This window comes from Schistocerca gregaria, chromosome 2 (assembly GCF_023897955.1).
Source record: "Schistocerca gregaria isolate iqSchGreg1 chromosome 2, iqSchGreg1.2, whole genome shotgun sequence".
Classification (NCBI taxonomy): Eukaryota; Metazoa; Arthropoda; class Insecta; order Orthoptera; family Acrididae; genus Schistocerca; species Schistocerca gregaria.
In genome coordinates this window covers 259,820,481-259,838,404 of record NC_064921.1, presented here as the reverse complement: position 1 = coordinate 259,838,404, position 17,924 = coordinate 259,820,481, and the positions used below count along the sequence as shown (strand labels likewise).

General features: G+C 36.7%; 2 protein-coding genes across 6 annotated transcripts in view; one reads left to right on the top strand and one right to left on the bottom strand.

The window, feature by feature from the left end:
• The window catches only part of LOC126336833 (translation initiation factor IF-2-like), a 70,694-nt gene extending 53,940 nt beyond the window's left edge, over positions 1 to 16,754 (top strand). Inside the window, exons 2-6 of the mRNA XM_050000907.1 lie at positions 1,737 to 1,914; positions 9,258 to 9,489; positions 12,126 to 12,538; positions 13,645 to 13,858; positions 15,328 to 16,754. Of these exons, the coding sequence (XP_049856864.1) occupies positions 1,737 to 1,914; positions 9,258 to 9,489; positions 12,126 to 12,538; positions 13,645 to 13,858; positions 15,328 to 15,627 (1,337 nt within the window). The 3' untranslated portion in view covers positions 15,628 to 16,754. The remainder of the gene's footprint in view (positions 1 to 1,736; positions 1,915 to 9,257; positions 9,490 to 12,125; positions 12,539 to 13,644; positions 13,859 to 15,327) is intronic.
• Positions 1 to 17,924, bottom strand: part of LOC126336827 (RING finger protein 17) — a 467,240-nt gene that overhangs the window by 378,850 nt on the left and 70,466 nt on the right. The gene's annotated exons all lie outside the window — the stretch shown is intronic.

The following is a 17,924-nucleotide window of genomic DNA, read 5'->3' as shown; positions in this document are numbered from 1 at the left end:
TGCCTTGGGGAATGCCAGAATTCACTTCTGTTTAACTTGACAACTTTCCGTCAGTTACTACAAACTCTGACAGGAAATCACAAATCCAGTCGCATAACAGATGAAATTGATAAGCACGAAATTTTATTACACGCACTTAGTGAGGTACGGTGTCAAAAGCCTTCTGCTAATCTAGAAATACGGACTCAATTTGAAATCCGCTGTCAACAGCACTAAACACTTAATGTGAAGAGCTAGTTGTGTTTCACAAGAATGATGTTTTCTAAATTCACATTGACTATGTGTCAATAGACCATTCTCCCCGAGGTGATTCATAATCTTCACAAATAATATAGGTTTCAAAATCCAGCTGCATATTGACATTAATGATATGGGCCTATAATTTAGTGGATTAATCCTATTGCCTTTCTTGAATACAGGTGTGACCTGTACACCTTCCAGTCTTTGGGTACGGCTCTTTCATCAACTGAGCAGTTGTATATGATTGTTATGTATGGAACTATTGCATATGTGAACTCTGAAAGGAATCTAATTGGTATACAGTCTAGGCCAGAAGACTTGCTTTAATTAAGTGATTCAAGTTGCTTCACTACTCTGAAGATATCTACTTCTAAGTTATTCAAATTGGTGGCTGTTCTTGATTTGAATTCTGGAATATTTACTTTGTCTTCTTTGTCTTCGGAAGGCTATGTTTAGTAAATCTGTCTTAGCAGTACTGTCATCAATAGTATTTCCATTGCTATCACACAGAGAAGGTATTGACTGTGTCTTACAGCTAGCATATTACACATCCAACCAGATTTTCTTTGAATTTTTTGCCAGGTTTAAAGAGAAAGTATCATTCTGAAAACTATTACACGCCTCTCGCATTGAAGTCCATACTACATCGTGAGCTTCTGTAAAAGATTGCCAATCTTAGGGATTTTGAATTCGTTTAAATTTGGCATGCTTTTTTCATTGTTTCTGCGACAGTGTTCTGACCCGTTTTGTGTACCATGGGGGATCAACACTTCAAATGGCTCTGAGCACTATGGGACTTAACTGCTGAGGTCATCAGTCCCCTAGAACTTAGAACTACTCAAACCTAACTAACCTAAGGACATAACATACATCCATGTCCGAGGCAGGATTCGAACCTGCGACCATAGCGGTCGCGCGGTTCCTGTAGCACCTAGAGCCGCTTGGCCACTCTGGCCGGCAGATCAACTCTGTCTTCTGTTAATTTATATGGTGTAAATGTCTCAACTAATGTCCAATACTATTTACTTGAATTCAAGCCATATATGGTGTACACTTACATTGTTAATTTGGAAGAAGTGGAGATTGTCTATCAGGAAGACAAAAAGCAAATTTATATCTGCTTTTCAAATAGATATATTTTTATTTTTGGTGGATTTGGGAGTTATAGTATTCAGTATCACTAGAACAACCTTGTGTTCACCAATTCCTGTATGTTTTGATGGTTGTTGTTAGCTCAGGATTATTTGCTGCTAAGAAGCCAAGTGTGTTGCCACAAATGCTTACCATTTGAGTGAGCTCATGAACTAATTGCTTGAAATAATTTTCAAAGAATGTGTTAAGCACAATTTTTGAAGATGTTTTACGCATACCTCCTGATTTAAACATGTTTTTTCATCTACATGCCAAGGGTAAACTGAAGTCACCACCAATAAACGGCAATCAATGTATATCTTCAGTTGATTTTAGGAAATAAAATCTTAACATCATGTTTTCAGCATCCACGAACAGTACTCTCAACAGCAGTAGCAACAGCAGCAGCCCCGTCAGCAGTGGCTGGGTGCCCTCTAGTTCAGAACGGTTTCGGCGGCTCATCCCCTACATGACATACTACATCACGCAGCAGAGTGTGGCGGCAAGACCAGCTGCTGCACCCCTACCCATAGGCTTTTACAGGTAAACATGTCAACTCTTTAACTCTGGTGAATGCGTCTCAACGTTAGATGCAATTTCACCGCAAAATATCCTTCTCAAGTCAGCGAGAGAGACATGTAATGTTTCATTTTGCAGAATAGTAGTTGGGTGTTCTATTCCACAAAGCCCCCTTCAGTTCTTGAATGAAAGATACGAAAATGTCTAAAATCACAGACATGCAGCAGATGACTATGCAGAAAGACTAAGATGCTTCTTCCTTGTTGTAGACTAAAGCAGAAGTTACCAGCTAATAACAAAAATGGATAATATGATACTGACAATAAATTTTACTAGTTAGTTAGTTCTCAATTACAATCTGTATTAATTTCATAAGCATGATAAAGTGTTTGTGTGGGTTAAACTGTTCAAATACTTTCTCCAAAAATATTATCTTAAATTTTGCTGTTAATTTAGATAAATGGAATAGACACAAGAAACCTTTTGCTTTTATAGTTGGAGGGATTTATATATTTACAGCACTGAAAAACATTGTTTCACACAGTGAATTTGTTAATCTGTGTACAATCAGATGAAGCACTTTACATTAAGGTAGTTCCTTAACACAGGCATACAGCAAGAAACAAAGGTGTTCGTTTTCATCTGACATTGTGGCAAACATGCTCTGAAAGGAGAACTTCAACGCACCCAATTTTTTTTTCACTGAAATATTGTAATAGTTACATTCTTCACAAACACAAGAAAGGAAGGAACACTGCAGTTTAATGTCCCATGCACGACAAAGTCATTAGGGGCTGAGAAAAAACTTCGAATGTTGAATTAAAATACAGAAGAAATGCAGATGTGTTCATTTCAAAAGAATCATTTCAGCGCTCACCATGAATGATATAGAGAAACTACAGGAAATCTAAATACGAATGTCCATATGGTGACAAAGCCACTCTCACCACTAACATGAGTACAATGCCTGAAACTAATATGTACATTTTTTGCTGTAACTATCATGTCCTCCTCTGTCACTAGAGAAGCACTTATGAAAAGTTTCCAGAGCATAAGATTTCAAGTATGACATCCCATACCACAGCTTTAGTTTGCTGCATCACAAAAAGGCAAGGCCTCAAGGTTTTAATCTCACTATAGAATGTAGTTTTAATATGTCAGGAAACAAGTTCATCACATCTGTCACCAATGTGATTCTGTGTCAGCTTAACTGAAATCCACTCAGAAAAAATTATGCAGAAATTAAATATATCAATAATGTTTCAAAACATTAAGACAATGTTGACACCTAAAGCACTGAGTGGAAACAGCCTATCACTGAACTCCACAAATAATAAAAAGAATTTTTTTGGGGGGTGGGGAGTGGGGGTGGGGGGGGTGGTCTTCGTCTACCCAAAAACAAAGTCAACAGCATATGCTCATGATTTATGGAGAAATTTTTGGCCACCTTTGTGGGACTGCAACTAACTTGGAACACAAAAAAACGTACATGAAACAGCTGTTATTTGTGTTAATGAAGAAGTGTTAAGAGAGAGACACACACAATGACACAGTTTATACTAAATGACCAATGTAGACCACTTTTTTCCTTCTTTTCTTTTTTTTCCACGGCAAGCAACAAGCAAGACATTACAGAAACTTAGTTCATGATGTTTTCAAGTTTCTAATGGTGTCAGTACCCTAGAGATCAGCAAACTCACTATCTTTGGGAATTAGTTCACTAGTGATCATTCCTTTTTGGAAACTGTTCATTTTTACTCTCTTACTTTTATCTAATTGTGCAAGCTATGTGGATTTTATATAAATTTTCAGATAAACATCATGCATTCACAATTATTACTTCTGCGTGATAAATTCACTGAGTACCTAATTTAGACAGGTTGATTACTTTGATTTCCTTAGCCAAATGCTTTCTCAGAAAGCTTCACATTAGCCAACTGACATGATGAATGTGACCGAAAGACAGGTGCAGAGATGCCAGAGCAAGCTTCATGGAAGTACGGGTCACAGAACCAGTTTGGACCCAGCACTGGCCACCATAATCATCAATAACTTTCAAGGGAAGCTTCTATCACAGCAAGTACATAATCATCATTTTCAATCCACAAAACAATAATTACTTGTATGGGCATTACTTGCATGAAATAACAAGAAGTAAACTGCAATCTGTCAAACCAACATATTATTTACATAATCCAGTGTGTTAATTTACATGCATCAAAGTGCCACAATATGTATGTGAGAAGTAAGGATTTATCTGGAAAAAATCAAGACTACTGGCACAGGAGCTGAGATCATGCATACTAAAACTGGAAGCTTTGTATTAGCAACAGGGACAGCTATATACACTGAAGGACCAAAGAAATTGGTATATGCATGCGTATTAAAATACAGAGATATGGAAACAGGCTGAATATGGTACTGCAGTCATCAACGCCTATATAAGACAATAAGTGTCTGGTGCAGTTGTCAGACTGGTTACTGCTGCTACAATGGCAGGTTATCAAGATTTAAGTGCGTTTGAACTGGTGTCAACGCACGAACGATGGGATACAGCATCTCCAAGGTGGTGTTGAAGAGCGGATTTTCCTGTACGACCAGTTCATGAGTGTACTGTGAACATCAGGAATCTGGTAAAACATCATATCTCTGACATCACTGCAGCCAGAAAAAGGTCCTGCAAGAACGGAACCAAAGACGATTGAAGAGAACCATTCAATGGGACGGAAGTGCAACTGCTGCAGCTTTCAATGCTCAGCCATCAACAAGTGTTAGCGTACAAACCATTCAACGAAACATCATCGATAAGGGGTTTCAGAGCTGAAGGCCCACTTGTGTACCACTAATGAAGTTTTACGCCTCGTCTGGCCCCGTCAACACCGACATTGGACTGTTGATGACTGGAAACATGTTGTCTGATTGGATGAGCCTGTTTCAAATTGGATAGAGCGGATGAACATGCAAGGGTATGGAGACAACCTCATGAATCCATGGACCCTGTATGTCAGCAGGAGACTGTTCAAGCTGGTGGAGTCTCTGTAATGGTGAAGGGCGTGCACGGTTTGAGTGATATGAGACCCCTGATACATCTAGATATGACACTTGACAGGTGACACGTATGTAAGCACCCTGTCTTATCACCTGCATCCATTCACATCCATTGCGCATCCCGATGGACTTGGGCAATTCCAGCAGGAAAATGTGACACCCCATACATCCAGAATTGCTACAGAGTGGCCGAGTTTAAGCACTTGCGCTGGTCACCAAACTCCCAAGACATGAATATTATTAAGCGTATCTTGGATGCCTTGCAATATGCTGTTCAGAAGAGACCTCCACCCCCTTGAACTCTTATGGATTTATGGACAGCCCTGCAGGATTCATGGTGTCAATTCTCTCCAGGACTACTTCAGACATCAGTCGAGCTCATGCACATTGTGCTGCAGCATTTCTGCATGCTCCTGTGGACCCAACACAGTACTAGGCAGGTATAACAGTTTCTTTGGCTCTTCAGTGTAAATAAACTGGAAGATCGTGGGAACTTCGTAAAAGGGGGGGAGGAGAATGATCTTTCCTCCCAAAAAGCTTAATGACGTAACACACATCACTGCTTTAATGATGTTCACAATCGGAAAAAAATACCTAGTTTTTGATCAGTCATCAGCCCCAAGATTCATGCTTCTGAGCAAACACAGTCTGCCATTAGCATATGAGAGTGAAATGAATATTAAATTCTACAGTTTACTAATCACATATTAACACACTTTAAATATAAATTTTACACACACACACACACACACACACACACACACACACACACACACACACACACACACACACACACACACTTCAAAATAAAATAAAAAGTTCACAGCTGGCTCGCTGCTGATTATTTTATACATACTTCAGTCATTTAACTTACTATGGATAATTTTATTACAAAGTTGTCCATGAAACCCACTATCTGTTTTTTCCGTTAGAGTGACTTTTCAGGATGTGGGTGTTTGATTGAAGACATTTTGGGAAAACATACCTTTTATTTACTTTGAAAGCATAATATGAATATGATTATACTGATAGTTTTTAAATTAGCTGCAAATTCTCTTTCTGAAGAATCATCTCATGGGGTACCTTTCCGTGCTCTAAAAGGATCCATCACACAAGGTTGAGGGCGAAAGCCATATACAGTACATATTGAAAAAGTTCATGTTCCACGATGAAGTTGAATTACAATGAAATGAAAAGAGCATAATTTGTTCTATTTTTATTTTCCTTGCCACCATGTAAGATAAAGCATCATCTGCCACTTCGGTAAAACAATCGTGAAGCAGAACCAACAGAGGAAAATATATAAGGATTAAAGTAGGAACTGATCAAATCCCAAAAATTATGACTAATGGAATTGAAGACATTGTTTCTAAAAAATGAGAGTATCTTTACACAGATTTGATTTGTGTGACAAGTTCCTTAAAAGAGATTCTATTAGGTACGAAAATGAAGAAGTCAGCAACATTCTAAACCCAGCTGCCAAACTAAAAGCTTTATATTACCCACGTGAGACAGCTATCAACCTCATTGAACACTGTAATAAATAATTTACAAAAAACAAGGACCAGAAGCTATATACACTTCATGTAAGCTGTATATACTTCTGGCTGTGTCTCAGGATTCCCGTATGATTCCAGAGCAAAGAGAGACTTCATGGAAGATTATGGGAGAATAAGTACAATTTAAAATGTAATGCCTCAAACTCTTGGTAAATAATGAGTTTACATGTTGTCTTATCAAATTTAATGAGGCAATGTGATATTAATAATTAAACAGAAAGTAAAAAACTCTTTTGTTAACAAGCTACTTCTGAACAGTATGTTTTGGGATGAAAAGTAAATATCATTTTACGCCATTCTACAGATTTTCAAATGGAGAGGCACCACTTCCCCTTTTTGTACTGAGCTTAAATCATGTGCAACACTTTTTTTGTGCCAAGAAAAGAGAGTAGGGGGTGCGGTAGAGCAGACTTGAAAAATAAGAGCCTCCATAAGTATCATGTCTGTTACTTTTGGAACAAATATGAAAATTTGCAAATTTCATGTAAACTTTCTTACACTACAATTGGGATAACGAATACGAGTTATCTTAAAAATTAGTCACTAAATCAAGCAGATAAAACACACCAATGTCTACTCATTCTGCATTAAAAGTGTGTGTGTGTGTGTGTGTGTGTGTGTGTGTGTGGGGGGGGGGGGGGGGGAGAGTTTGCCTTATTATTATTATTATTATTTATTTTTGTTTTATTAATTTTTTTAATATATGTTTTGTGATCATAAAAATGCTGAACTAAAATGAGTAATTACACAAAAAAGAACTAAGCCAACCAATCGAGTCTGAGGTTGCGATTAGAAACAGAGCAAACAGAGAGAAATGAGACTAAGTGAATAAGACCCAGATAGGAATGAGACCAGGCAAAGTGAATGGTGAACAACCGTTCCTGGGAACAAGCCAACCACGAGCAAAATGAATGGTGTACAGCTCTTCCTTACAAGCTGTTCCTCGGTGTTTTCTATTAACTTCAGTGAACCATTCCTCTGGATCTTTTAGTTCATGAATGATCCACTTCTACACTACAATGTAAAGGAGATTATCGAAACAATCCTGTTACTTCAATAATGTACAACATGCTGTAATGTTTGGAAAACAATGAAAACAAGTTCACCAGCAGCACACCAGACTTGTGAAATGGGATAAAATGAAAAGAAGAACCACTGAAAATAATGTATAATGCCATACCCGTAGAAATTTAGAGGCATCCTAGCAAAGGGAAGGACATCACAAAAGACTTCCATTTTGTGCCATAATGTGGAGGTAGAGTGTCTCATTCATTTATATTGCAGTAGTAGTTTTCACTCATTAAAAGAGTTTAAAAACTTTACTCCTCCAAGTCACAGGAGGGTAGTAGTTTTACAAAATGAATCATATTGACAAAAGTGCATAGAAACTTGCACATCTTTATTTAAAAAAAAATTGATTTTACACAGGTGGCACAGGGAGGTTGTTAAGTTACAGTTTAGTGATCTCAAAGAATGTATGATATGGAACTGTCTCCAGGACCAGGTTTACAAAACAATGGTCCACTTCAGCTGCACCCACTTTAGTCACAAATGACACACTTCAGCCATGATACAATACCAGCAGAAAGAAATCTCTTCAGAAAGACTAATCGAAATAATGACACATTAAAATCTTTTTTTGTCATGCAATAGACAAAAAGGTTTTGTTTAATTGTGTGCTGCCCACTGGACGTCGGTCTCAAAAATATAATTGATATACATCTACATTTTTCTCCGGGTGCATCCGTATTTTGCAGTCAGGTGGCCCTTTCCTGTCACCAGAAGTCTATGAGCTTCATTTAATTTACACAATAAATCTGAAAAGTAGCACCTGACATAATCTACCCTCTCTTCATTCACAAAAATAATAAGGAAATGAATAAAGTAATAACGAAGTATTCTAAGGTGGTTTTCAGTTACTGCTCTGTTACAATTTTAAAATCTTTACAGGATCAAACTAATTTATAAAATAAAACTGTGCCCAGAATCATGTTTACAAATCAAACTTCAGCTGCATATGTTTTTAATCCCCGTTGATCCAATCCAGCACTGATATATATACTGCCCATAAGGGATGATCATAATGTTTGTTTCTGAATTTGAGAGATGCACAAGGCAGTCCATGCCACCCTCACAGAAACAAGATGCTCACTCAACAACACAATAACATGATGAGATGTATCACAGCACAACTCTTACATATGGTCAATGCAACAAGGCTACAAGACAAAAACTAAAGTATTTTACAGGTTGCACACATTTATTGAGCGCTTGATAGGTGTGGAGGGATGACAACCTTGGGTACTGCAACAGATTTAGAAACTATTAGACTGAATTAATTAAAAGTAACGTCATGATATGCTATTACTTCTGTGGAACTGAATAACACAGCAATAGCAGTATTTATTTTGAACCCATTATCTTAGTGGTGCTGCAGCAATAATGTGAAGCACCAAATATTACACTAAGATTAATGGAGAAATAAGGGCAACATTCTTTTAAACAACTCCTAGTTTTAAGGCAAAAGTTTCAAATGCATTTTGCAACTGACAGTCTGATAGTTGAAGAATCAGCCAGGATGCTGACATTCTGGTTAAAGAATGAACCCCTCTCCCCATTTCCTAAATATGATTTACTTAAGCATAAACATGAAATACTCATACTCTATCCCCATTTCCTAAATATGATTTACTTAAGCATAAACATGAAATACTCATACTGACACAGTACATCAAATGACAACAGTTTCCTTTTTTCCAGACCAGTGACGCAGTTTACCGGGAACAGCCTCTACAAGCCATCCCCCACAGCTCGACCACAGCCTTCATTGCCGCCTCCTCCTCTGGCACCCATACCAGCACCCACACCAGTGTACAATGCACCATACCCACAATCCAGTGGAGATGCACGCCTCAATGCACTAGTTCGCATACTTGCCATCCTCCACCAGGCACGCAACAGCCCGCAAGCCACGCCCAATGCAGGCATACAGGTAAGTGGACAGCACTATATTTTCATTAGGTATCAGCTGAAGTTATCTAATGTACAGCTAATCTCCTCAATCATAAATATTAGGTTGCATTTTCTTACTACTATGAGGAAAATGGAGGGCAAATGAAGACAGAGTAAATATTGAACAATTATTTAAAGAGATCATCGCGGCATTGGGCCTATTTCTTTTTAAAAAATTGCAGAAAACTGAAGCGAAGACATGTAGATGAGGATTTTAACACTGCTTCTCGTCAACACAAGTTCTATTATTTTATTATCTTGTTATATAACTCACCAGCTCGTCAAAATATGTTCCACAGCAAAATCTGGGAAATTCTTGACAAATTTAAAAATATTGTATTGCTATCTGAATCTGGTTTTTGATTCCTTAAGTTTTTTTAACTGCAAGAACAAAGAGCATCATAGCTGAAGTATGTCAAACGTGTTTTAGAATAGGTATTAACCAAAGACAATAATTTTATGTTGAAAACATGACTAAATAATGGTCTTAATATAGTTACATATATGAACAGAGGCTTCCTTAAGATTCAAACACATAAAAAAAATAAAAAAAAATAAAAAAACCTGCAAGGAGAGAGCGCATTCTGCAGCTCTGGAAGAAGACCTAGCTAACAGCTGGGAGATTTCCCTGCTCTATCCATATGCCTTTTTAGGACTCGGTATCTTGAATTTGCACATTAAATTATTTACAGTGACTAAAAATATATGTAAATGGATTTCCAAACGGTGTAAGCCATTAGAAGCTTTTAGTTTTGATTAATTGTGCATATAGTATCAACTACGAGCAAATTTTACCATCCCCTTCCTCTACACTCACTTCAGGATAAAAAGTTAGTGCATTACAAAATGCCTTAAATAAAAGGAATAAGTTTATTGACCAAACTCCTAAAAATAATTCATTAAATAACGAAAATTTGGCTTGCTTCAATAGTAAAGCATTCATCTTTGAATGACACACAAAGAACATTAGACTCGTTTGCATTGAAAGTGTAAGATCAAAGGAAAAATGGACAGTACATTTGGAAGTAATCAAACGACAAGAGCAGAAAGAATAGTTAATGAACAAGAACAACATTATACTAATATGGGCCTGCAAAGGTGTTCTTCACTGCTTGCAAATTAGATAGGAAAGGAACAACATGTTGACTATAGGGAATAATACATAATTAACACTAGAATAAGAGAAAATAGGAACACAAAATGCACAAATAAAATGACGGTAGCCAGTATTCCATGAAATGGGAAGTCCAAGTGCACTAATAAATAAGAAGAGGAGAGATTATACAACAGAAGACATTAACAGCCAGTGATTATAAAATGTAATGAACTATGACATAAAAGAACCTCATTACATTCTCATGCAGACTGGACAATTACAATTTTGTTTTCACACACTACTTATGAGACAGTTTGTGATGAAGATGGTTAATTATAAAACTGTTTATTTATAGGGTGTTCCAACATATACAGACCATCATTTACAAATTTCACTGCAGGTCATGATATTATGTAAACTGACTACCACAAGTACTCAGGATATATACGGAGAAAATTTATACAAGCCTGAAATGATAAAACCAATGAACAAGAAAACTTATACTTTTAGAAGTTTAAGACAGGATTGTCAACTCTCATCCAGTCCATAAAAGGAGATTAAATCTATCTTAAATACAATGTTAGGCTGTTGGAGGAGATTTAGAGATAAAGTTTTATTGACAGTCGGAATGAGTGAATAACTTAACTGGAACTATCTCAAACAATTAAAATACCTGGGACCCTTTCGAAAAAAAAAAGGTGCTGCAAGACAAATGGAAATTTTTGTTTTAAAGAGAGTACATGTTATACTTAATAAGTCATGTCAGATAGGCCCCTGACCAAAAGCAAATTTGGTGTCCTGTAAGAGAATGTCAACAGAATGTTTTGTTTATCTGGAAGAATGAAATTAATATCCAATAAATGGTTACCTTGAGCACACTGTCAACTAAGAAATTTAACAGCTTTATCCCATAACATTTATGATGAATCACAATGTACACACACACACACACACACACACACACACACACACTCACTCATACTGCATTTCCTACACGTGTAATCAAGGTCATTACTCAATTCAATATATTACTGATGCAGTGAAATCTGATTTGCAAAGCAAACAACGGCAGTCCACGCAGGTCAAGGCACGGGGGTGGGGGGGGGGGGGGGGGGGGGGGGGGGCATACAGCATCACCAATTCCAAGTGATAGTTGCAGTCGAGTGCATAGAGGGGTTTTACACTTGACAAATGTGTGTATCCTGCAAGTTATATTCCTCACTTGATCACCACCATTACCCACGATTAGCCATGGCATACCACAAGAAAAGGAATAAAAATTCATTAAAATAACTCACGCCAATCATTTTTAATGTTTGCTCTGGCTACCACTTTTACAACAGAGCACTCAGAACACTGATGAACTCCCACTGGCTGTCGGATAATGTGCGACATCAGGTGTGCATAATGAACACAAATTCGATTTCTGTCAGTCGTGACTCCAACAGTAGCAACAAAGTAAAAGATTTAAAACAATATCGCGATAATCAAAAGTAATTAAACACTTTTCTCATCAACAGGCTCTGGCGCAGATCCTCGCAATCCTACAGCAATCAAATGCATTGCCTGCAGGCTCTGAAGCAGGTGTTTCAGCAGCTATTCGTCCTCATCTTCAACAGCAGAACTATCATAAAACACCAGCTGTCACAGTGTATCACAATGGCCATCCACCACCTGCTATACCTGCATCAACTCCTGCACCAACAGAGAACCCTAGTACAGCTACAGTTCCACAGCAGTTGTTGGTTGCAGTTTCACCACGACCCTTTGCATTCACCCCTGGTCCACCTTCAGCTACACCTTCAACTTTACCAGAGCATGTGGAAGAAGAAAATGATCTTCCTGCTTATGATGATGATGATGATGCTGACAATGGCAGTACTAGTGGGGACTACACTACTAATGAAGGGATTGGCAACCATTCACCTGACAGGTATGAAAGTAAAAAAGCTACTACAGAATGATTATGACCCATTATTAAAATTGTAATTGCTACAGAGGACATTTACTTTCTGCTATAAAATAGTAGCAAGTTTGCTTCTTATACAGTATCATGTAAGAGTTATCCTTAAAGTTACAATTATGTCAATTGGTATGTCAAATGCTACCTTTGTATTCTCAGAGTCACCACCTTCCTAGATTACGTATATTTCGTCAGAGTGGCACCTGGATGGTGGGGTTGGGCAATGGACAAGATGATTTTTGTTTGGGTGTGAGTGTGAAATTAAAAGGCCCAATAAATAGTTTGAAGCTTTGATGAATGACAGAAGTTTATTTTGGGAGGAGCTAGATGGACTTTGAAATGCGTTAATCTCTCTCTCTCACACAAACTCAAGTTCTGTTACTGATTTAGAAACTGATCATAACATTATAATTTAGCTTGGTATTACGCAATAATAATAATAATAATATTAAATAAATAAATAAAAATAAAAAAATTATACCTTGCTCTTGAATCTGTCAAGTGTCATTGTTCATGCAATCAGCCATTTTTCAAAAAGATTTGACTGACAGATGCACATAACTATTGGATGATATTGCTGACATCAGACTATTGCAGAATTATGCAATGTGTAATTATGCTCGCGTGTTATGTCTCAAGATAAACAAAAAACTATCTGTAGGAATCTACATGCATTCCACAAACAAATCTTGTGAAACTTGGTTGGCTCTATTCATTACATTGCCAAACTTCTATGAAGTTGGGAGTGTAGGAGACAGGTACTGAAGGTATTAAAGATGATAGGGAATGTCTTGAATTGTGCCTAGATACCTCAGCTGGTAGAGCATTTGCCTGTGCAAGGCAAGGTACTGTGTTCAAAAACTGGTCCAGCACACAGTTTCCAAATTAGTGAACACTCTGCTGCATGAACATTCATTCTGGATACAATTTGTTGTGGCATGATTCTTTCAATATCAAAGAAATAAGATTTTTCTCTCCTCCTCCTGCTAAAGGTGAAGCATTAGCTACTATTATAAACTTTCATTGTGGTATTAATAAATTATTACTAAATAATTAATAAATTCTATTTCTTGCAGGTACGCTGCTAAGTTGCCTCATGGTTTCAAGCCACAGAACTACTATGGTGGTGTCACAAGCACTCAAATCTTTCCTGATCCTTACTCAGATGGAAGTACACCAGGTCGAGCTGGTGTTGACTACCCCACCTACTCAACAATTCCACAAACAAGCTTCAGCTGTAAAACACAGCGTTACAAGGGATTCTTTGGTGATCCTGAAACATCTTGCCAGGTAGGTATTTTTGTCTATTAGGCATTATTAAAGAAGCTACTACTAATTTTTGTCTCTTTATCATTCATTTTCTGCAAGACTTTGGTTGATTCATGTTTCACATCAAAAGTACTGAAAACGGCATCTTGAATGAGGTACCATATGTGACATAATGATTTTCGATGTGCCAAAAAAGGTCCTGCTGAACAAATGTTTTGCACAACAAAATTCATTGAGTACGGAAAGTGTTGGTGCATTTCCAATTTGGCACACACACACAATGAAAAATTGTATTTATCATAAATATTTTTTAAGATTTATAACAAAACTATGAAAAGGAAAGGTTGCTATTCACCATATAGCAGAGAGGTTGAATCACAGACAGACACAACAAAAAGACTGCTACTTGTTTATTCCATTGCTTTGTAAGATTAACACTCTTTAAGGGACAATTTTGAAATAGTGACTACTCAAAAAATTATGAGATTATTAAGTGAACAAAGGTGATGGTATGTATTTGAAACACAAAGGATGTAACAATGGTAACATTATAACAGGCACAGAAGGCGAATGAGGAAAAGTCATTGCAACATCATCAATGTAACAAAGAAGCAGGACTTGTACCCTGTTTAAGAACAACATTCATCCTCAGGGGAAAATATCTTCACCCCGTCAGAAAAGAGTTAACTCAAGGCTTGCGTGTTTTATACAAACTGTCAGTTTTAATCCGGAGGAAGTTTTATAGATTTTCACTTAGAAATTCTACTTTCATAACTTACTTTCCTCTTATCAGGTTGGATGACCCTGTCTAGTGAGCATAAAAGACTCAACCCAAACCACTGTGTATGGCCCCTGCTTTAATACCTCTTTTGACAGAGCCTTACTCATGCATGTTGTGATTTTAATCTGTTGTGATGCTTGGTTCAATCCATTGCAACTTTCTAATCAGCCAGATATTTTGAGAAGGAAGGGGTGGGGGAGGTATATCAAACAAAAACCAAGAAAGCATTTTCTTCTCCATATTTGTACATATTTTACAGTGCAAATAAAGACTGATGTTATGATTATTTTTCCCTTTTATTTCACTTTCTTGTGGAGTGTTTAATTAACCATACAAGCTATCAATTGTCATTTAATGCCATTACTAGTTTCTTAATGCTGGTAACAAGTCTGAAGATCCCCCTTCTGAGGACTGTGATGGATTGAGACTAATGTTCTTTTGACATCAACTGTGGATCTGCATTTACGGTATCTCCACTAATATCAGTAATATTTACTCTTGTATTAAACTACCTAGTAGGTTCCCAAAAAACAAAGATGTTCGTTGTTAATATTCACCAATTCCTCATTACCTGGTAATCAATGAAAATACTTTCATAATCAGTTACTTAGAAATGAAATTTCTTTCTGCATCAAAATTAATGCCTGTCCACCAACATTCCCTCCACTGGTGGTGTAAAATTACAATCTTTATAATTTTCTTCTTCCAGGTTTGGCACTACTGTGATCTCAACGGTGGACAAGCATCATTTCTCTGTCCTAATGGAACAATTTTTAGTCAAGTAGCACTGACATGTGATTGGTGGTTCAACGTGCGCTGCTCGTCCACAACTCAGTTGTATGTTCTAAATGAGCGCCTATACAAATACATCCTTCCAGTCACTCCCAGTTTTCCGGAGGATTTTCATGGACCTCTTGTTGACCAATACATCGCTCTCAAATTTCAGGAGCAGGAAAAAAAGAAACAGAGCAAGTTAAAAACAACCACAAGTAATCCCAAGAAGAACTAAACAATAAACAACAAGCATCCACCTACAATCTTGTACATCATACCATCATCATAAAGAGGTATCAACGTTTCTCCAAAAGAAATATTTTTTGTCAATCATCGACAGACTTCTCATACAGTTTAAGACATAAATCTGTAGTTTCATTCCAAGGCCTCATGAGATATTTCAAGTTTTGGTCTTAATATACATGACAGCCATTGTAAAAGGCAATGACAATGCATCCCAAAACCATGAACAGCAAGAAAGGCATTTTTACATGGACAAAAATCTGTACTGTTTGTTCTTTCAGTAAATAACATTCCAAAAACAGTAAGTACAGTGGTTAATATTGAACAAGGTACAGAAAATGTGCCATAACATGGTATGTCAAATGTCAACATGCTACACTAAGAACTATAATTTTGGCCACAGTTCTCAGAAAAGTACAATTCCATGTTCCACTATAATTTACAATGCTAACATTTCCAGTGAAAAACAGGACAATATCAAACAAGAATCGATCATTGAAACAGCTTTATGTTTTTCAGAGCTAAAAATTAGATACAATAAGAGCTAATTTTCCTCTGAAATTAGTTTCTTCATGAAGCACACTTTAGTAATTTTGGTATCTGCCATATAGTCACATTTTTATTTTAATGGCTATGTATAATGCAGTAATTCCATTATCATTCCATCTTTCCTCAACATATTTATTGTTTGTGATTCATTCTCATAAAACGTTAGTGAATCACTAGTCATTTTATACTCCCATTAAGTTTTTAAAGAGCAAAGTATTATAATACATCTTCTCATATACTTTTTTTATGTACCGTAACAAATTCTTCCAAAAGATAATAGCGCATTTAAATCTTATTCTTCTCAGTAATTCCTCTGTTTCAGTTTCTAATAGTAATTTTATCATTTAATAAACTTCACTTTCAAACTTCTATAGGACATACACACATGCTGTTACATAAAAGATGATATGCCTAGAGTTACATCGAAAATTCGTGTGTGGAGAAAAGTATTTCTAGTCACTAAGTGTGCAATACAGCCATGGTTTGTAAACCTGGTTACCACCTGGAAATGATGTTGATTAAGTAATTTATGTTTTAGTATGTTTTTTAAAATAAAGAGCTTTGATTATATTTATCACAATAACTTTATTTCAAACCAAACTTGGAACTCTTATCCATACCTATCCAGCAATTTCTGAAGACTGAAGAAAAAAATTGTAACCAGGTATGTTACACAAAAACAAAAATAACTTATTATTCATTAGAGAATTATAGTTTCAGAGCACATCAGTCCACTGCTAAAAATTAACTGCAAGTGCAGGCTCACTGATGACACAACGCAGGACTATAAACAGCTTAGTGAATAACATGTAACAAGTACAAATTGTAGTTATGTTGAATTTTACCATGACTTTTACTAAGTTCAAATGCAAAATCACCATCAACTATGACACGACGACCACAAAAAATCCTAAAATGAAATACTTCAGCATGACACTGACTAAGTTTCCCACAACATATTAAAAACTGAATATCATCACAAAAACTTGTGGGCTCACTGTTTCCTTTGTTCATCATCATTCTAAATTCAGGATATTATAAGGCAAGAATTGAACTGGCAATGTTATATGACTGGCTAGTTGGACTACAAGTGGATAAATTAACATAAAAAATTAGAATAAATGCTTAATGTAGAATGCAGAAGCATCAGGAGTGAGAATGGTAGACCCGCTGTGAGAATTAAACGAAAGGACATCTAACACTAGAAATGAAGGCCTTGATGATGATGATGATGATGATGATGACGATGATGTTGATGAAGATTTGAGGGCACATGACAGCAAGATCTTTGGCATCCGTAATTAAACATAATGATGCGACTGCGAAAAATCTCAAATACACACGCACCTGCACACAAAGCAACGAAAATAACATTGTCAAATCTAAAACAAGGCAAAAAAGAGAAAATACAGTGGAAGCATTAAAAAAAGGCAACAAACACTTGAGACTGGATGATTGGTGAAAGGAAAGGGTGTGAGCCAGCCAATCTGCAACACAGTAATATCACTAGCCTAAAAGCTCAGGGCACGGACCAGACCTATCACAAAATTTTGAAAACTTCACCAGGCTCATCATCAGATAAAATAGACATTAAAACCAAGCCACACCCATCTCTAAGAGGCAATCCTTTGTGAAAATCCCAAAGGGTCTCATCGCTTGTTGCAGATTATGAAAAAGCCTTTCCAAAGAAGGCCAAGAAATGGAAAGGTAGGCATGCACATATGGCGTGGACAGAATTTT